This window comes from Crocuta crocuta, unplaced genomic scaffold (assembly GCF_008692635.1).
Source record: "Crocuta crocuta isolate KB4526 unplaced genomic scaffold, BGI_CrCroc_1.0 scaffold73, whole genome shotgun sequence".
NCBI classification, from domain to species: Eukaryota; Metazoa; Chordata; class Mammalia; order Carnivora; family Hyaenidae; genus Crocuta; species Crocuta crocuta.
Window position 1 is genome coordinate 2,393,572 of NW_027529443.1, and position 21,391 is coordinate 2,414,962.

Below are 21,391 nucleotides of genomic sequence, written 5' to 3' on the forward strand. Positions count from 1 at the left end.
TTCCAGGTGCCCCCCAGTGTTTAAGGGAGGGCAGAAGAGAAGCCCCTCGGAAAGGAGCCTGAGCAGAAGCAAGCAGCCAGTAGCAGAAGAAGCAACAAGGGCAGAAAGGTATGGACTGAAACAGACCTGAACTTGGTGGCTGGCCTCTGCAGTTTCACAGCTTCTGCACAGAGAAGGTTGAGGAGTGGGTGTGCAGGGAGGAAGTGGAAACAGAGAGGAGACGCTTTCAAGAATGTGGCTGGGAGGGAAGGAGAGAGAGAGAGAGAGAAGAAATGGGAGGGGTGGAGGGAAACTTCGATTGCTTTCAGGAGGAAGGGACTTGACCAGAGACCTGCAGTGGTGGGCAAAGCCGGCAGAGGGAAGAAGCTGACACACAGGGGGTTATGGAGTCTGGGCTCCAGAAACAGAGGGGGGCTCACCCTTGGAGAAAAGGGGCGGCCCTGTCTCAGGAATGCTTCCTAAACTTGAGGGGCTCAGAGCCAAATGAAACTGAAGGTCGTCTTTAAAAAACGTACTAAGAATTCAAAATGGTGACTCTTGGCACCCAGATGGTAGTGAACAAGAGGCTTGCTGGCTTGGCTGGGCTGTGGCCTCTGGGCACCCAGCACACACACCGGTGGCATGGACGGCCACCACCAACGTTCCAGCCCCAGGTCCCAGGAGGTGAGCAGGTGACGGCAAGCCTCCCTTGTGCCTGCGCCGGGCCTTGATGGATGCCGATGGAGGCAGGGGGTGGACAGATATTTGACAGAATCTTCCGGAAGTGCAGACTGAGTGCCGATCATGAGACGGAGGATGGGGACGTGGGGATGGGGCTTGAGGAAAAGGGCTGGGAAATACCCATGGGTTCGTTCCCTGTTGTCACGGTAACAAGTCGCCGCAAATCTAGTGGCCTGAAACAAAGATGTATTATCTTACAGTTGTGGAGGTCAGAAGGCCGAAATTGGTCTTGCTGAGCTAAAAATCAAGATGTCAGCAATGTTGCATTCCTTCTGGGGACTCTCGGGAAGAATCGGTCCTTGACTTTTCCAGGTTTTAGTGGTCACCTGCAGTCCTGGCTCAGAGCCCTGTCTTCGTCTTCAGAGCCGGCTGCGTGGGGTCTTCACATTTCTCTGGGCCACTAACTCTCCTTCACGATTATAAGGACCCGTGTGGTTCTAAGAGCCTTGGGCCCATCCAAATAACCTAGGGTGATCTTCCCATTGCAAAGTCAGTTGATCAGCAGACTCGACTCCACCGTCAACCTTGACTCCCCCTTGCACTGTAACATAACAGCCTCACAGTTTCCAAGGCCTAGGATGTAAGTATCTTTGGAGGATCGTTATTCCACCTGCTATAATCTTTAAGGCTGTTTTATGGCTGCAAACAAAACTCCACAGTGACTTAAACAAAACCAGGTTTGTGGTTTATTTAAGAATCCAGAGGTTGCTTTGGTCACTTGATGATGTAATCAAGGACTCGTGGTCTTTGCTTCTCCCGTGTTGCCATATTCAAGACGTTATCTTTCATCTCCAGTCTTGCTTCCTCATGATCACAAGATGGCTGCCAAACCACCAGACATCACATCCGAAGCAGCATGGATGATGGCAAAGGGAGCGTCTCTTACCGCTGCTGTCTTTGGTTAAAAAAGGAGAACTGCCAGCTTGCCCTGCTGTCCTGTGGCAAAGAGGAAGGACCAGATATGTTGACCAATTCGAGCTGAATTTACCAGCTGGAAATCAGGAAATGCCAGTAACTGGATGGGGTGGGGTGTCAGTGTATAGAAGGAAGGAGTCCAGATGGCCAGAATCACAGTCCACAGCTGGGGTCAAAGATTAGTCCGTGGTCAGCACGTGGCCGGGGTCAGTGTGCAACCGGGATCACGGTGAATAGGTCCACAGCGTAGGCCAGGAATCATTCCATGGCTTGAGTCAGAAGTCATTCTGTGGTTGGAGCCAGGTTTCAAACTGGAGTTAGGACCAGAAGTTTGTGGGTGCATCTGGGTGGCTCAGTGGGTTAAGCATCCGACTTCGGCCCATGATCTCACCATTCGTGGGTTTGAGCCCCGGGTCAGGCTCTGTGCTGACAGCTCTGTGCTGGATTGTGTGTCTCCCTCTCACTCTGCCCCTCCCCTGCTTGTGCACTCATTCGCTCTCCCTTTCATTCTCTCTCTGAAAACTAAGAAAATAACCTTGAAAAACAAAAGAAGTTTGGTTTAGCGTTGTTCTCTCTTGTCTCATTCTCTGATGTGAATGTTATCCTCGGGACCAGGAGGCTTAGGGCCCTGCTCTGCTCTCTTCCCAGCCTGTCTCCTCTCATTCTCCTCCTAAGATCTGCTGAACGCTTGGTGACTTGGGTCTGTGGGGCAGAGAGAAGCGGAGTCTGGGCAAGACCCTTAAAGACGGGGGAGGTGCGGAAAAACATACGGGGAAAGGAGGAAAAGGCTGCAGTAAAACATTGAGGGCGGAGGGGAGAAAATACGTATAATGTGTGTACGGGTATTTGGGGAGGGATACATGATCCAAACACCCACTCTGCGTTTGAACAGCACCTAGAAGTGATGTGCGGACAGCTACAAACAGGAATGGGGGGGGGGTGATGCCATTGGCATCCTTCCTGCCCTTCTGATGTCCTCGTCCGACCTTCTGACAATAAATTAGCATTAAGTTTAGAACGTCCTTATTTCTTTGAATTCTATTTCACGCCCTCATTTCCACTACACCCACGGACCCATTCAGTCTAACAAGAAGAGGGCGAGCCAGCCCTTGGACAACGTGAACCGTGTGCAGGCACCATTCTGAGCCTTACATGTATTGACATACGTGCCAATAACATGTTAATTTTAACAACGGGTCGGTGAGGGCAGTAGTAGTATTGTTCCCATTTTACAGATGAGGAAGCAAACCCAGACGTTATGTCACTGGCCCGGAGCCACACAACCGGTCCTTGGAACACTCTGAGTTCCTAATGTGTGTCTGCACTTTTGCCAGGGGCAGGAGGGGCCGGGGGACAAAGGCAGAGATGAAAGAGAGGTGGGGGCAGGTGCATGGAGATCGCCGCGCCTGCTTTTCTGGGCGTGGCTCCGCGGCGGGGCCGCCGAGACGGAGGCGGGTGCTGGGGCCAGAGCCGGCCACTAGGGGGCAGCAGAGACCCAGGAGCCCGCGTGCAGCCGATTGGATGCTGCCAGGCCCCCCCACCGGCCAGCTTCCCCGGACTTGTCACCGGAGCTGTGGGAACGGGTGGGACTTTGAGGAAGAACTGGCACTACCCGGCTGCCATCGGGTATCTTGGGCAAACCGACAGCCGCTCCTCACCTCACCCCTGCGGGCTGAAGGCTACTTCTTTGCGTCTTTGGTGGGGTGGAAATCGAGGCCCAGAGTGGTCAAGTACTTTGCCCACAGTCACACAGCCCTGAGTTGGCAAAGACAGGTTTAAACGGGGCAGGATGAGCGCAGGGCCCTTGCTTCTCGGAGTCTCAGTGTTCTCACCTGGAAAAGGGGCATGCGAGGGTGGGCAAATGGTAGCCAAGGGCGATCAGGAATCAGAGCTCCTCACGGGCAAGTCCGGCGCAGCCACAGCTGTGGGGGTCCGCTGAGGGCATGCCTCTCTTGCAGTGGGGCTTCAAAACCTTCTTGCCGGGTGTTTCTTTTTCTGATTAATAACTTTTGTGGGAAAATAACGTCAGAAACGTTATTCAACAGGATGTTCACGGAGATACACCTTCAAAAACAGTTCATTTTGTGATCTCCCACGTGGTGCCAGGAGCAGGGGCGGGGGATGGGATTTCCGGTGGTTTTCACTTTCCTCTTTACACCTTTATGTTTTCTCTGAATCAGAGAAGCCTGGCATGTGCCAATTTAGTAATCAGAAACAATCAAACAAATAAGCAGGGGGTTTGTGTAAAAAATAAAATAAAATAAAAATTAAGCAGCGGCAGCCCCCCCCCCCAAGGGAAAATCTTGNCAGGCCCAGCCCTGTCTGTGCCTCTAGTCCGGTCCCGCGGGGGATGCTGGGAAACTCCAGCCTCCAGCATCTTGTTCTGCCGCCTACTTGTAGCTCTGGGCTCCCCTGATCTGCCAGATCCTCGCCCGTCTGCAGCTCTTGGGGCAAACATTTGGTGCAGCCCTCTCCTGTCCTTGCTTTCATTCTTCATCCCTGCNTGTTGGAAGAAAATGATCCAGTAGCCCTGCACTGTCCAATACTACAATCACTAGTCACAGATGGCTGTTTACTGGCGTCTGGGGGGGCTCAGTCTGTTGAGCATCCGACTTCAGCTCAGGTCACGATCTCAGGGTTCATGGGTTGGAGCCCCGCATCGGGCCGTGCGGACAGCTCAGAGCCTGGAGCCTGTTTCAGATTCTGTGTCTCCCTCCCTCTCTGCCCTTGCCTGCTTGCACTCGGTCTGTCTCTCTCAAAAATAAATAAACATTAAAGAAGTTTCTTTTAATAATAAATGTAAATGTTAATTAAGTCAATAGAATTTAAAAATCAGTTCCTCACTTACACTGGCCACATTTCAGGTGCTTGCGAGCCACACGTGGACTGTGGATTCCTCCCACTGCACCAAAAGCTCTGACGCACACCGCTGCTCTAGACATTCGCTGGTCTTGCTACGAAATCCCTTTCTATATTATGTTTTGGGGCAACATTTTCTCTTTCTCTTTTCTTCTGCTTCCCTTCCTGTAGCTCTAACCTAAACCTTTGGTCCATGCTGATAATTTGAGTTTTTGTGTTTTCTTTAACAACGGGTTCCCAAGGAGTAGTTACTCAATATTCGAGTGAAGGAGTGTGTGGCCAGGTGGGGAGCTCCTAGCCAAGGAGGGAGTAGGCATAAGCCAAAGGGCATGGGGACTGAGAGAGTATTAAACACAGGCAGCAGGAGCCATCAGAGGCTCAGCAGGGAAGCCTGGAAGTAGCCCAGGGGATGATGAAGATGATGATGAGGGAGGCAATGGATTGCCAGGACAACCCCCGGATGGAGGTGTTATTATCCTTCCTGTTGTACAAATGAGAAAGCTAAGGTGTGGGTTGGATAAAAGGGATGTAGCAGAGAAGGGGTCTGGGGCTTCACACCCCAAATACCCTTGGGGTTCCTTGCCTAATGTGGAGAGCTGAGAGGTCAAGTCCTTTGTTGAAGAAATTTCTAGGAAAGCCTTGGCAGCCGGCCATTCCCTGGGGGAAGTCACTTCCTGCCTGAGAATATCAGCAATGAGGATTTTTAGCTGTAACCGCCCTCCCTCCCCGCCTTCCCCCTTCCCTTCGCTGTGGTCAGGAGGAGCCTGAGTGCTCCACTCCTGCAAGGTGGGAGGGAGCCCTGCTGGAGGAATCTTCCAGTGGCTTCACTTCCTCTCATTGGCTTATGGGGGGACTGGGGAGACTGAAGATTGGCTGGCTTCTATCAGACCACGTATCTCAGTGCATGGGCTAATGTGCAGTCGAGCCGAGATATAAATTCCTCACTCCGGCCCTCATCCTGCCTGACCTCATCTCCCACCTCTGTCCCTGGCTCACTGCGTTCTAGCTCATCTTTTCTGAACTATGAACAGTCACGTTCATTATGCCTCAGGGCCTTTGCACTTGCTCTACCGTCTGCCCAGAATGCTCTTCCTGCAGCACTTCCTGGCTTCTTCCAGTCCCTGAGGGCTCAGCTTAAACGTCACCTCCTTAAAGCCCTCTCTGTTCGCTCCCTGTCTCAGACCCCTCTTTGCTTCCCAGCGCCCTTCAGTGTTGGTAAGTTTCCCTGTTGTCTATTTAACGCCTGTCTCCTCCGCGCAACTGTAAGGTCCAGGAAGGAAGGCTCCTCAGCACCCAGCACAGTGCTTGACACATGCTCAGTAAACATCGGCAGGGGGTGCGGCTTCAATGAACCACGGAGGGTGGGCTTAAATCCACGTTAGAGATGGGAGATGTCTGATTCTCTACTCCCACTTCCCAAAGCCCAGACAACTCTGTTATGAGATGGCCTCCGCTGACCACCTGGGTCCCTTTTCTCTTAAGATCCTGGCGGGACAACGAGGAGACCAGCCTGGGGTCTGTGGCCGACAGCCCCTCCACCTCTCACACTTCTTTTCTCTGTTTGTGGCTTACTTTCAACAGGTGATTTCCTGAGACAAGCCTCGGGCAAAATGGATTCAGGCTGATATTTAAGTGGGCGGCTGATATTTAAGTGGGCAGCGTGCTGTGCAGGAGACAGCCTACCGTGGTGGCTGGAAGCCCCACCGTCCGACCTAGGTTCCAGTCCTGCTCCGGGACGTCCTTGCTGTGTGGTCCTAAGCCAAACCTCAACCTCTCTGGGCCTCCTTCCTTATCTGTAAAATTGGGGTAGTGACAGACCCTGCCCGCTAGAGCCGTGATGTAGTGAATATATAGCACTTAGCATATTCTTGGCCCTACAGAGTTATTTTTATTTTAAATCATACACACACACACACACACACACACACACACATATTTTTTGGAGCTCTTGATGGCGAAAAGTCCAGAGGGCTAGTTCAGGCTCTTGTCATTCACTATGTGACCTTGGGCAAGTCCCTTTTCCCCTCTAGCACAAAGTTCCCCCATCTGTAAATCATGGGGTGGTGGTAAAGGGGTGACTCAGGCCTCTAAAGGCATAGATTTGGGTTCAGCACAGAGGAAGGGTTTCTAACAAACATCAGGCTGCATGAGAGGTAGTGAGCTCCCTGTCACTTCTGGTACATTGTATAGAATGCCAGAGCAGAAGGGAACCTCATACGGCCAAGCCCCTTTTTCTGCCAGGTGTGGCCGTCGGGGTAGCTACTCAGGGAGCCAAGTGATCACAGACACAGAGCTTCAGCATGGGTCACCTACAGACAGCCTAGTTCAAGGACACACCGCCTGGGTTCAGCTAGAGGCCCACCACTAACTAGCTGTGTGACCTTGGCAAAGTGTAGCAGCTTCTGGTAATACTCTGCCTGCATCTTCTTCATATGTGCAGCTGGACGTGCTGGAGAATTAGTGTCCCGGGAGCAGCCCCTAACCAGATAGAAGCCAGTGGACCTGAACACCGCAGCTCCCTTACCTCTGTGGGGACACCTTTAAACGCGTGGTTATTCAAGGCTTCCAGAAGGTGAAGGTCAAGGGCCCGGGCCAGCCCCATTGGCTTACACGCTGTTTACTGCCTCCTGACCTTCCCCGCCTCACTTAACTCCGGCGCAAGGTTTCCTGGAATCACCACCTCCGGCAACTAATTGCACTTGAGTCCACGTCTTGGGGGGACCCAAACAGAGACAGAAAGTGAACTTGGAGCTCGTTTCCTCTGGAACGGAAGAGTCTGTGAGTTAACAGAGATAAGGAGCTCACAACCGTGGTGGCCAGGATGTTTGTTTAATAAGTGGAGGGGGCGGGGCAAGGTAATAAAGAGGCTTTATTTATACAAGACACCACGCCCGGCCCTCCCTCCAATTCCACCCTTCTCAGCGAAAACAAATACCAGGTGACAAAATAATCTTTGAGATGCAAACAAGCATTATGCAACCCTAGGGTGACCCCTGTGGGCCAGTCACTGCGCAGGAACCACTCCCTCCCTGTGGCCATCGGCAAAGCATCCACAGGGCACGGACTGGCCTTGAGGGAGCTGGCTGTGTCCATTCTGGGGCTCCTGGGTTTAACAGGAGCCCTCCTCCCCCCGCCCTGCCCCATCGGTTGTGTGGGGACCAGACAGCGGCCAGGCCTGGCTTGGTGATCACAATCTTCCGTGCCCTTCTGTGTCCGTTACCGTGTCCGTTACCCACACTTGACTTAGCGCCCCTCCTCAACCCAGGTCCCGCCCCCAGTGTCGCCCTAAGGGAGGTCTGCTCAATGAATGGTGGCTCTGAGCGAGCACATGACCATCCTTCCTGGACCACAGTGTCCCATCTGTTGCCCAAGGTCTCCCAAGCCGTCCCCCCCACGGGCTTGGGTGGCTTCTAGGCTCAGCCGCGGGTCGAGTGAGACAGCAGCAGCTAACCCCGGAATGGGGCAAGACACAATCACAGAGTGACGAGGTGCGCAGAGCACACACAGGGTGAGCATGACGGGGACAGCCCGTGGACCGACCGAGTGGCCAGTGGTCTGTGCATAAGCCGAGGCCCCAAGAATTCTCGATCCCTGCAGGGGCCTCCCCACTGTGCCCCCACTCCCATGGGATGTGGCGAGCCCGGGCCACGGCTGGGAGCTGGGGGTGCTGTCCGGTCTCTGTGCCCCGTGGCAGACGGCCTCCCAACCTCAGACCAGGGCTCTCCAAGTCTCTGGAAAGTCTGCTGGGCAGATGAGGCACCTCACAGGCACGGCCGAGGCCCAGCCCTCGCTTGCAGGCGTCAGTGACAAGAGGGCACCCTGCTAAGAGGCGATCACACACGTGGGCTCTGGGAAGAGCTCGGCCAGCCTTCTGGGGGTCTGGCCTGAGCTGGGGGCACGGCTCGGGGCAGGCTGCAAGAACAGGGAGGGCGTGCCCTCCTCCAGGACGGCCAAGGGCACCAGGGAGGCTGGAGAGAGGCCGGCCTCCAGGGGGACCCCGGCGGGCAGGGGATCCGGCGCCCTTAGGGGGCTGCCCAGCGGCGAGGACCTGTCCCCGCAGCAGCAGCCGCAGCAGGGGCTGGCCACAGCGGCCTCGCCGCGCTCCTCCTGGCCGTGACACTGCTTCAGGTGGCCACACAGGTGGCAGGTGAGGGCTGAATAGACGATGCCACTGGCCAGGTCGTCCCCGAGGGGGCCTACGTCCAGCTCCGGGGCCAGCAGGCTCTTAAGGCTGCAGCTGCCGTCTGCCTTTCCCGCTGGCTCCGCAGAGCTGCCTGGGAGGAGTGTGCCCTGAGGGCAGCGAGGTGGCTCCATGTCCAGTCCGAAGGTGAACAGGGGGGTGGGGGCGGGGGCCCCAGGGCAGCCAGGAGTGAGGCTCTGGAAGGGCTTGTAGCCCCCGTCCCCACTGCCGGCCTCACCCCCCGATGTCTCTGGGCAGACGGCATCGCTGGAGAGCAGACTCGAGAAGGCCTTGTACCCCGCCGCCCCTCCGCCCCGGCCGCCTCCCTGCCCCACGGCGCGCACGCACTCGCGGTAGCCGCTGCTGGGGGCCGGGGCCGGGGCCAGGGCCGCCCTGTGCTGAAGGACACTCTGGCGCAGGATGTGCTCCCAGGTCTCTGGCTCGGGCTCTGAAGGCTCGGGGGCGGGGGCGATGCCAGGGTCCGCCTCCCCCAGGCGCCCAGCCGGCTCGGGGTCCGAGTCACCTTCTCCGGGAGTTGGGTCAGGGCAGGTTCCGAAGCTGCGGTAGGCGGGGTTGTCTGTGATGACAGGAGGCATCTCTGGGAAAGTCAGGCCACCGAGGCTCTGGGCCGGAGTGGCTGGAGGTCGGGACTGGGGCTTGAAAGGCGGCTCGTGGCCCTGGGACGATGCCTCCTGGGGCCCCGGAGCCGGGAACGCAGCCCAGGGCATCTGAGTACCCACATCGCCCGGAGGAGGAAGCCAGGATCCCGCCTGATCCTCGAGGAGGTCCATGAAGAGGCTTTCTGTCAGCCGGGCCGCGATGCCCTCCCTGCTCTCCTGGAAGGGGTCCCTGCTGTCCACGGGCGAAGGGCAGAGGCTCCCCTCCTCCTCCTCCCCCTCCTCCTCCTCCTCCTTGCTCGCCACGGGCGCCTTTTGGAGCTCCACGCATCGCACCACACTGATGTCCTCGGGCCAGAGGACCGTCTTGCTGACCTCCACGGGGCCCCACACTGCTTTGCCAGCACCCAGAAAAGGCCTGTTTCCGGCACTCTTGGAGGAGTCCTGTTCCCCCTCCAGTCTGTGCTCCAGCAAACAGGGCAGGAGCTTGGCAAGACAAGTCTTCCAGCGTCTGCAAAAGCAAAGAAAACTTCGGTCGGGATTCAGTTTCTCGGCTGGAAAACCTCCTATTCGTCCTTCAAAGCCCGGCTTGAAACCAGCCCGGACTGAAGTCTATCTATTGCAGACACGCCTCCTGCCTTTAGAATCAATCATCCGTCGGTCTGTCTTCCCTACCAGCCCGCGAACTCCTTGAAGGCAGGGCCCGTGTCTCACTTTGAGGTTTCTGGAGGCCACACAGAATCCGGCCCCCGGCACAAACTCAGTCTACCGAATACGGGAACGTCTCTGTCAAGGACGATGACATTTAAAATACTGATCAGGGGCTCCTGGGTGGCTCAGTCGGTTAGGCATCCGACTCTTGATATCAGCTCGGGTCAGGATCTCACAGTTCGGGCGTTCAAGCCCCACGTGGAGCCCCGCGTAGGCGTGAAGCCTGCTTGGGGGTCTCTTTCTGTCCCTCCCCCACTTGTGTGTGCACACGCACACACACTTGCTCTCTCAAAAATTAACTGAAAAAAAAATACTTACCAATTTAAAACATTTACGAGTACCACAGCATACGTAACGACTGTGGCTGTGGAGTGCCCTGCTATGCCAGGTATCAACCCTTTAGTTACTGGACTGTGGGTCATCCAGGGACAAGCTAGGGGACGCAGGATGATGGCTGCTATTCGAGGGTTCCAGAATTGGCTATCCGCCAACCTACATGCGATGATGTTGACATTTTAGCAAGCGGCATGGCCGTCTGGCTCAGACTGTACACTTCTGAGGGGTCCGGCACGGGCCTGACCCCTGGTGAAACACAGGGGGCTTAGGCAACACGCCCACCTCCCCAGACCCCCCTCCCCCTGCCCCTCTGCCTCCAAGCCCAGGGTCACAAGACAAGTCCCGTGTGCTAAGGAGGGAAAAAGGCAGCTGCGGAGCTGGGGGTGTGGTCCCACTGCCCCACCCCCAACAGCCTCCAAATCCAGAGGCTGTGACCCAAGTTCGTATACATACGGGCACTTGGCTGGCTCCTGGCCTCGGGACCGCTTCCCCCACAGTGACACCTAAAATACACAGACAGCCAGTGAAACAGGGTGGCCAGGCCTCACAGCTCAGCGAGGCTCAGGGGGCGTCTGCTGCAAAAAGACTTGACATCACATAGGCCAGGGGTCCCGTCAAGGTCACTTTAGCTCTCTGAGCCTCAGCGTCCTGGGGAATCAAGGAGACTGCCCGGATAGTAAGTCACTGGGGCTGATGGTAAAAATGGCCACACCACTCTGAAGCTCCTCCCACCCTCTGAATCCGGCCTGGCCATGTGACTTGCTCTGACCAATATGATGCTGTGGAAGTGACACTGGCCGGCCAGCTCGAGGATGATAGACAATGCTTAGTCACCACCAATGCTCCGGCTGAGAGTCGGCTGACTTCCAGACCTGTGAGTGAGACCACTGGGCAGGGGCCCATCCCGGAGCCTCCCTGCCCCTCCACCACTGCATGAAGCCCAAACTGCCCACCTGCAGAAACAAGTGCTCATGGAGAGTGTTTTAGCTCTTTAAATTTTGGGCTGATTTGTTACACACCAACACTAACTGATACACGAACAGCAGTTATTCTGTGCAGGACCCTGCAATATATACTTTATATGTGCTGTTTCCATGAATTGCAGTATCAGTTAGGGAAGCACTACCATCACCCACATGAAGAAACTGGCTCAGAGAGGTTAAGCAACATCCCCAAGTCCACACTGCACGTCAAAGGCAAAGCCTGGGTCCAAAGCCAGACCCCTGGACTCCAAAGCCTGCCAGTGGGTCCCTAGAGAATGGAGGACACTTGGGCTTGTGCCCTTCCTTTCCTCCCTGATGTCACCCAGGAAACTCCACGTGGCCATGGCACTGGAGAAATGATCCACCCTTCGTTCAGGTAGCAATCTGGCTGGTCCTAGAGGGTCCCCTCTCCCGTCGTGGTGAGGGCTTTGGGAAAGGGTGTGCGGTAACAGTTTGGACCAGTGAGAATCGGGCAGAGATCTGCTGGTGTTTGGGGGGCAGTTTTCTGCTCGTCAGAGGAAGACACAGGGAGACTGTCCCCATCTTCCTCACCTTTTGGCTTCTTGCCCTGCTACAGAAACCACTCCAGGAGACAACGTGGAGGTGACCGTCACCTCCTCCCAGGGGAGATAAGCCAAGCAACCAGCCCCCAGGAGCCTGGCCCAGTAGAAAGAACAGCCCTGGAAGCCAGGGGGAGGGAGCGGCGGGCTCTGGGACCCTAGTGAGCACGCGAAGCTGCTGACGCCAGGACCCTTCCTGATGTCTACGCGCACTTCCAAAAGCAGACGCGTACCCGCAACCTCCCAAGTCTTTTGAATCCTGTTTCCTGACATCTAAAGCAAGCTCGCCACCCCGCCCTCCTACCTGTGGCTCCTGGATGACTATAGCCACCAGGCGGCTGTTGGCGGGGTTGGGGATCTGGTCCCACCATTCTTTCTTAATCCTGAAAAGGAAGAGGAAGAGTTGCTGAGGGGTGCCTGCGTGGCCCAGTCGCTTAAGCAGCCAAGTGGATTTCAGCTCAGATCACGATCGCACGGTTCTTGGGTTCGAGCCCCGCGTCAGACCCTGAGCTGACAGCGCAGAGCCTGCTTGGGATTCTGTCTCCCTCTCTCTCTCTCCTNGTGCTTGGATGCCCTGCCCTGACCTTGCTCTACAGGCCAAGTCACGGGGGCCCCAGGGGTGAAGCAGCAGCAGGACTGCGGGCAGACCCAGCAGGTTCAGACCCCAGCAGTCTGTCAGCCAGGAAGGAGCCCGTGATGTGGCGCAGCCGAGGGCCCTCCTCTCCGCCTGGTCTGTCTGGGGCCACAGGAGTCAGCGCTGGGAGCGCAGCTTCTCAGAACACCTGTGATTGGCCTCGGCCCACTTCACTCAGTCGGGCAACACGTATTTATCGAGCATTAACTAGGCACCACTCGCTGGTCCAGGCGTCGGGGACACAACGGCGAACGAGACTGACAAAACTCTCTGCCCTGGCAGAAGCTGACCTTCTAGAAGAGACAGACATCAGCCGTGGCAGCTTCCATGTCACAGATGGAAATGCAGAAGAAAGGGAAGTGAGAGGAATGGAGGGTGCAATCACGGAAGGCCTCTTGGAAGAGGGGACTTCTGAGTGGCCACTAGAGGGGGAGCAGGAGCTGTGGGGACACCAGGGGAAAGGGCCTTCCTGGCAGGGAAGGGTTCCCACCCCCCGCATAGTCCAGAGGGGCCGGCTCGCGGGCCTCCCGTGGCGAAGCCCAGGACTCACTTGATGACGCTGAAGTAGCAGGACAGGCAGACGGCCAAGATGACAAGGCAGGAGATGGTGACGCCGAGCTGGAGGTGATGTTCCCAGGGTTCATAGTCTGTGAGTGGGAGGGAAGCCATGAGCCGCGGCGCCACCCGCCTTTCCCGGAGCCGGAAGCCGAGGCTCAGGAAGGGTCCTCTGGGACCCCGCGTGGGCCGGCCTCCGCCCAGTGCCCCCGCCTCGTCCCCTCCTACTGCGCCCTCGCCACCCGGCCTCCTCACACTCCCCTGTTCCTTCAAAGCTCAGGGCCACCCCAGGACCTTGAACGCACTGCTGTCTCTGAAGAGAGCGGGCATCTGGAGCCAGACTACCTGAGCTCAAAGCCCGACTCTGTCACATCCTTGCTGGGGACCCTGGACAGGGCCCTCAGCCCCTCTGTGCTTCCTCATCTGTCCACTGGGGTTAATACCGGACTGACGACATAGGGCTGTTGTGGGGATCACACGACGCGGTCACGGCCGTGCCTGCCAGTCCCATAAGCCTTTGCTGCTGCTGTCTGGGCACAGCTGGCCCCTTCTCACTCGCTTTGAGGTCACCTGCTCCGAAAAGCTCCCTCACGCCCTCTCTCCTGCTGTCCCTCCCACCTCCCCATGACTTCACCCTGATTTTCTCCCCAGATGTAATGTCATACGGATCAAGAGCTATGTGATTCATTTTCCTGTTTGCTTATTCTCTGTCTCCCCTCCAGAATGTGAGTCCCACAAGATCGGGGATTTGTGTCTGCTTCGTTCTCTGCTGATGCCCCAGGGCCTAGCCCAAGGCCGGGCCTGCAGGATGGGCTCAATAAATAATTGTGGAAATAATGAATGAGGGGTCAGCCCATCATATACGCTCCACACAAGCTGTTTCTCTACACTTTTCCTTCCCTTCCCCAGGTCAGTGGTACAATCAGGTGAACGGGACGTGACTTTGCCCGGCGCTTACTATGTGCCTGGTGCTGTGCAGACACCAGAGGCACAGAGTAGGTCCCACCTATGGAGTGAAAGGCAGTGTGAGGAGACGTCTGCGGGTCAAGGGGAGCAATACTAAGAGGGATGAAGTCGGAAGGGTGGGGGATGGGTGGGGTTCCCACCAACGGCCACTTTGCCCAGCACTTTGAAGACCCTTCTCTCACTGAATGTTCACAACAGCCCTGCTCTTCCTCCACGGTAAACGGTGCCTGAGGTGGCTTCCGTCCCCAACAGATAGCCCTCCATCTTCCCTGCCAGGGAGCAATGCTCCCGCCCTGAGGTTTGGGCCGATCGTGATTATCTTATTCTCCTTGCCAGGCATGAGGTTCTAGCCTCCCTTGCAGCTAGGAGAGACTCCGCGTCCAACCTGGCCAATGAGATGCAAGGGGAGGTCCGCTAGGGAAGCTTCTGGAAAGATTTTTGCTTCCTGATGAAAGAGATGACCAAGGAGCACCTGCTTGTGGCAGCCTTTTGTTTCTTTTAGGCCTTGGGGCCAGCAGCCAGCTCGGGGCCTGGGGTAACAGGTCCAAGGATAAAACACCATCATGTACCAGCGATATATGTCACTGGGCTGAGGTATAAACCAGGGAGGGCCCACTTGTGAGACTTCATTTTATGTGAGATAACTCAATGTTTCCATGCAAAACGCCATGAGTAACAGTGTTGCAAAGTCCCGTTGTGGGGATGGGTTGGGGGGCGGGGGCTGTGTGTGTAATGCAGCTACCCTACGAGGGACTACATCTCCCAGAACCCCTTGTAGCTCCGTGTGGCCATGTGACTAGTTTCGCCAATAAAACTTGAGAGGAAGTGGTGTGTGTCACTTCTGGGCTCAGGTTTTTAAGAAGCACTTTCTTACACCATAAATAAACTCAAAATGGATGACCTAAATGTGTGACCCAAATTGAGACAGGAAACCATAGAATAGGCAGCAATCTCTTTGACCTCGGCCGTGGCAACTTCTGACTAGACTTGTTAACACAGACGAGGGAAACAAAAGCAAAAATCAGCTACTGGGACCTCACCAAGATAAAAAGCTTCTGCACAGTGAAGGAGACAGTCAGCAAAACTAAAAGGCAACCAACGGAATGGGAGAAGATATTTGCAAATGACATATCAGATAAAGGGTTAGTATCCAAAATCTATAAAGAACTTATCAAACTCAACACCCAAAAAACATAATCCAGCAAAGACATGGGCAAAAGACATGAATAGACACTTTTCTAAAGAAGACATCCTGATGGCTAACTGACACATGAAAAGACGCTCAATATCACTCATCATCAGGAAATACAAATTGAAACCACAACGAGATACCAGTCAGAGTGGCTACACCAGTCAGAGTGGCTAAAATTAACTCAGGAAACGAAAGATGCTGGCATGGATGCAGAGAAAGAGGAAGACTCTTGCACTGTTGGTGGGAATGCAAACTGGTGCAGTTGCTCTGGAAAACAGTGTGGAGGTTCCTCAAAAAGTTAAAAACAGATCTACCCTACGAGTCAGCAACTGCACCACTAGGTATTTACCAAAGGGATACAAAAATATAGATTTGAAAGGGGACAGGCACCCCAATGTTTATAGCAGCACTATCAACAACAGCCAGGGTATGGAAAGAGCCCAAATGTCAATCCGCTGACGAATGGATAAAGATGCAGTGCACACAAACACACAAACACACACACACACACACACACTGGAATATCACTCAGCCATCAAAAAGAATAAAATCTTGCCTTTGCAATGATGTGGATGGAGCTAGAGTATATTATGCTGGTGAAATAAGTCAGAGAAAGACAAATACCGTACGATTTCACTCATCTGTGGAACTTACGAAACAAAACAGATGAACATAGGGAAGGGAGAAAAAAAAGGGGAACAAACCATAAGAGACTCTTAACGATAGAGGACAAACTGAGGGTTGATGGAGGGGGGGGATGGGCTAGAAGGGGGAGGGGAACGAAGGCGGGCACATGCTGGGATGCGCGCTGGCAGGTGTACGTAAGCGATCAGTCCTTACGTGAATTCTGCTTCTCAAACGATACCACACTGTAGGTTAACCAACTGGGATGTCGATAAAAATTTGGAAAGAACCAAAAAATAAATTCACATCCATTCATCTCTTTTAAAAACACACACACACAGGGGCGCCTGGGTGGCTTAGTCGGTTAAACGTCCGACTTTCGCTTAGGTCATGATCTCGCGGTTCGTGGGTTTGAGCTCCGCGTCGGGCTCTGTGCTGACTGCCGGCTCAGAGCCTGGAGCCTGTTTCAGAGTCTGTCACTCCCTCTCTCTCTGACCCTTCCCTGCTCCCACTGTCTCTCTCTCTCTCCTAGAAATAAATAAAACATTTAAAAAATAAAAAAATAAAAACACACACACACAGAAGGAATCTTTTGTCCTAGAGAACGGTGGGAACCACAGGGAGGCAAACCACGTGCAAACCAGGCAAGTTCACGGCCGACTGATACGTGAGCAGGTCATACCTTGCGGCCGTGCGGAGCCCGCAGGCCGTGGGCGCTTCTCTGTGACTGCAGCATCACTGGGCTGCCCTGACCAGCACACCGGGTCTGCCCGGACTTCTATTACCTGCAGGTAGGGGCCCGCTCTGGTGTGGAAATCCCGATGCTTCACCAAGGGGGAAGTGTCGGCCACAGAATGAACATGAGGGGCAGAGGCTCGACCTGCCCGTGGCCCCCGGTGGGTACTCACGGTTAAGCCACCTGATGCTGGGGCTCCACTCACTCCAGAGGCTGTTGTAGCTCTGAGCCCAGGCCCTCACCCGCGCGGTGTAGGAAGCTCCAGACTTCAGGGTGCTGGCCGCCACGCGGAAGGTGGGCTCCCTGTAGGTCACGTTATAGATTCTGGACTGGGGGAGGAGAGGGACGCATCAGTGCACCGGCCTCGGGGGCAGACAGCACCCGCCCCCACCCTGGCTCCCGTCCTTAGCTGACCCCACAGTGTTGAAGGGCCACCAGCCTGGGTATTTGGTTGCTCCTCCAGTTCAGGCTTTGTTTGCCACCCCCCACAATTGTGACCAGAGTCAGGCGAGAGGAGCCAGGGGACCGGCCCTCCCCCTGTCCTCGGCGCCCTGATGCTCAATGTGCAACGTTACTGGGGCCAGCTGATTAACCTTGGACTTTGAATCTCCTCCTCTGTAAAATGAGGGGAAGAGTCCTTACTGCCACTTTCTAGCTGTGTGACCCTAAGCTGTATAACCTCTCTGGACCTTGATGTCCTTCTTTTGCAAAATGGGGATAATCAAAGTGCCTATGCCCCAGGGCTGGTGTGAGGATTAGGTTGGTTAACACCCGATAAGCACTGAGAACAGGGCCTGGCACGCAGGAAGCATGAGAATGACCTTTCTACAGCACAGACAAAGTCACCACTGTCTCCCTCTCTCTCCTCCGTGGGCCCTCAGGAGCCTTCATAGTCAAGGCCAAACTCTAGCCTAGAACCTCAGCCCTCCTCCAACTGTTGGGAAGGGACTTCCAAGAACTGATATCAAGTGAAAAAGGCAAATGAAAGTAGTATAGGTTGTCTACTGCCTTTTGTGTTTAAAAAAAAAAATAGAGGGCACCTGGGTGGCTCGGTCAGTTAAGCATCTAACTCTTTCAGCTCATATCACGCTCTCACGGTTCGTGAGTTTGAGCCTTGCACCGAGCTCTGCGCTGAGGGTGTGGAGCCTGCTTGGGATTCCTTCTCTCTCTGCACTGTCCCTCTCAAAATAAAGAAATAAATAAACTTAAAAAAAAAAAAAAAGACGGACTCTGGGATGGCCCTGTGACCCCCTTGCCCCCGCATCATGCCCCTGTGTGATCCCCAATTCTTGAATGTGGGTAGGTCTTGTGACCCACCGTGGGGTTAGATTCTGTAAGGCTATCGTTACAGCTTGCTAGGAGACTCTCTCCTGTGCTGGCTTTGAGAAGACAATGGGGAAGGAACTGAGGGCAGCCTCCCAGGCAGGGCCAGTAAGAACCTGAGGCCCTCAGTCCGGCGGCCCACAGGAAACAACGCTGCCCACGACACAACAGCTTGGGAGAGATCTTTCCCCAGTCGAGCCTCAGATGAGGCCGCAGCCCCAGCCGAGTCCTTGACTGTGCCCTTGGGACAGTTGAAGCGTGAGGTCCCAACTAAGCCACACCCAGACTCCTGGACCCCAGAAAGGTGGGTCAACAAAATGCATGCTGTTCAAAGCCGCTACATCGGGGCGTCCAGGCGGCTCAGTAGGTTAAGTGTCTGACTTCGGCTCAGGTCATGATCTCATGGTTCGTGAGTTCAAGGCCCAAGTCAGGCTCTGTGCTGACAGCTCAGAGCCTGGAGCCTACTTCGGATTCTGTGTCTCCCTCTCTCTATGCCCCTCTCCCACTCATGATCTGTCTGTCTCTCAAAAAAAAATAAACGTTCAAAAAAAATAAAAATAAAAATCTTTAAGACACAAAACGAAACGTGTATTCAAGATCGAGTCTGACGGCATGGGAGTAACCTGAGCCTCTGCCCGCAGCTCCTCACCCTGCCAGGTCTGCCCCTATGCAGCCCTGCTTCTTCCCGTGGATTGGAGCGGAGGTCCGGGGGAGAGTTATGGGAGGAAGTGAGGGCAGGAACACAAAGACACTCACTCACGGCCCTATTTTCTCTCTAAATGTGAGTAAGCAGGAAGCAACAGCTGGACCTAGGTCACCAAAGGAATCGTATGTCCCAGAAAGGAGTAGGAGGTTGGGAAGTGTTTTAAGAAACAGAAGAAAAATTGGAGCTTCCCAGGAACTACTTGTGGAGTGTGTTTGTTTTTGTTTTTGTTTTTGACAAAAAGGGCCAGGTGTTTCGGAGGCCATCCCTGAGAGAAAGATCCAAGGGAGAATTGGTACTGGCCCTGGAGTTCAAGTCCAGGCTTCCCACCCACGGTTCTGCCAGCTGCGGGACCCCGGGCGAGTCATTCCATCTCTCCATGCCTCGGTCTCCCCATCACTAAAATGGAGACAGCGACACCCTCCCACCTGTGGGGCTTTGCAGCCACCAGTGATGTACCTTGTGCCTCGCACATTTCAGGCACACAAGAAATGGTAACCATTCACAATCCTGAACACACCGGTGGCCTCGCTGTCTGTTTTACTGCATACACCACCCACATCCCCGTAATCCTCGGACATGCCACGAATCTTCACACCCCCAAGTCTTTGCTCATGTGGTTCCCTCCCCCTGGCCTACTGCTCTCTTCCTTCCTGTCTAGAAAACTCGTATTCACCCTCCAATGTCCGAGGCCAAGCTCCACTTCCGTTACCGAGCCTTGTCCAGAGATCATTCAGGACAATGGGTAGCTCCCTTCCCCAAATTCCACTTCTAAGGTGTCTCCTTAGCAAGGGTCCCATCCATGTCATCCATGCAGAAGACTGTTACTAACATTCTTTTCACTTTGCATGGTGAGAGACCGGTAACCCGACTTGCCCTGATCATTTTGCAATGTGTACAAATGTCAGATCACTGTGCTGTAGCATGTCTGAAACTAATATAATATTGTACATCAATTGTACCTTAAAAAAAAAAAAAAAGATTTGGTCCCACCCACTCAGAGTCACAGCTGGGGTCTGCAATATGGGGGCAAGCAGGGCAGAGACACCCATCTTTGCCATTGGCATGGGTACTCCAAGCTCAGGGCGGGTAAGCCTCTGGCTCTGGCCCCAGGGTGCATCCTCATTGGTTGAGACCAGCCGTGCCCACCCCGTTCTCTGGGTCTAGCCCCAGGACAGGGAGAGATGGGGGCGGGGTGTCTCCAAGCTGTCTCTGGGGTGTCTCCGCCCACAGGAGAAGCCCAGCCAGGACTTCCAAGGCCCTGGGCAGCACTGAGCGTGAACATGACCGCTGGGCCACGGCTGGGGTGAGCTGATCAATTCTACCTGCTGGCTGGGGGTCCAGGGCCAGGCCCTAAACCTGGCTGTGTTACAGCCAGCCCTGTCCCTGCTTCCCCTTTCCCAGAGTCTGCTCTGGGGAGCCGCCCGTCCCTCATTCCCAGCCCATATGACAACCGACCCTGTCCCCCCCCCGCGCCCCCCCCGCGGCTCCAGAGGTGGGCATGTGACTCATGTCTGGCCAATCAGAGTCCAGTACCAGCACCCTCTGTCCTGCCCACAACCTGGGCCAGGTTCAGAGATTCCAAGTGAGCCAAGCCAGGCTACTGAGCATCAGCCCGGAACTTTGACTCGGACTAGTACGGGTGGGGCCATCCCCTGTGGCTTTGGCACGCGGCCATGGAGGTGCTGGCCGGCATGCTGGCCACCACGCGAGGGAGGGGCCTGCCTCAAAAGGAAGCCAACACAGAATAACGCCAGGCTAAGGGAGGGCAGATTTCCTGGAACCCGGATCTAGCCACCAAGATAAGCAAATGAAGAACACTTCACACCCTCCCCTCCCCGCCAGACTTTGGCCTTCAGAAGCCTTGCACAGGCTCAGAACTCGGGAAGGGGGTTCACCTATGAAACGGAACTGCCTATCTCTTTTGGCATCTGGGCGGCCTTGCCAATGCTGAGCGTCCGCTGTGACGCCCGGCGGCTACAGGATTGCTCCCACCCTTCGCGGTGGCCCAGCGCCAGGGGAAACCACACCTGAGAGGCTGAGAGATGTCGATCAACACCCACCCCCTCCCTGGCGGCAGCAGCCAGGCCAGCCTGTGTCCCAGGACACAGGGCGTGGCTCAGAAGAGGCCCTCCGTGGCTCTGACGTCTCGAGTTCTAGACCGAGGTGTGGGAGGCCAAGGCAGCGGGGCTTTCCGAGGCGAAAAGAAGAACGATGTTTACGACACACTTAGTGCCGGGCCGGGGAGCCTGTCTGTGGCACACACCTCGCGCTCCCAGTAGCTGACAGAGCGTGTACTCTTATTATCCCCATGTTACAGGGGAGGAAACTGAGGCACCAGGAGGTTAAGCGACACGGCTAGGATCACGCAGCTGGTGAGCGGAAACAGGTATTGGAGCCCAGCTCTGTAGGTGTTCAGACGTCCCTCCCATGGGGATGCCTGAGCGGAAAGTATGGGTGGCAGGAGATGATCGCCAGTCCCACCTGAAACTAAACTAGAAGGCGGCCGAGCCAACCCGTGTATAGGCCCCCACCAGCATTTCTTTGATAGCTTGCTGTCCATCCGCTCTCCCTTTTAAAAACTGTCAATACGTCATTTAAAAAGGAAACGTACAACCACTGCTGTGATTGGAAAGCAAGTATCAGCCGCTGTCGGCAGCCTATAGAAGTAAATGCTCTGAGCACTGAGCGACAGCATAAAATTACGATGTACTGGGGAGCCAGGCGCGCAGGGGGGCGGGGTGCAGCCTGGAGGGGTGGGGGTCCTGGGGAGGCGG

The 21,391-nt window shown here is 55.2% G+C and overlaps 1 protein-coding gene across 3 annotated transcripts in view; it reads right to left on the reverse strand.

Moving 5' to 3' along the window:
- Positions 1–7,307: 7,307 nt before the first annotated feature.
- The window catches only part of IL4R (interleukin 4 receptor), a 27,631-nt gene continuing 13,547 nt past the window's right edge, over positions 7,308–21,391 (reverse strand). For all 3 annotated transcript variants that reach the window (XM_077760461.1, XM_077760462.1, XM_077760463.1), the window contains 5 exons: positions 16,761–16,917; positions 13,066–13,162; positions 12,186–12,264; positions 10,792–10,841; positions 7,308–9,802 (listed from right to left, as the gene is read on the reverse strand). In XM_077760461.1, coding sequence (XP_077616587.1) covers positions 8,317–9,802; positions 10,792–10,841; positions 12,186–12,264; positions 13,066–13,162; positions 16,761–16,917 — 1,869 coding nt within the window. In that variant the 3' untranslated portion in view covers positions 7,308–8,316. The remainder of the gene's footprint in view (positions 9,803–10,791; positions 10,842–12,185; positions 12,265–13,065; positions 13,163–16,760; positions 16,918–21,391) is intronic.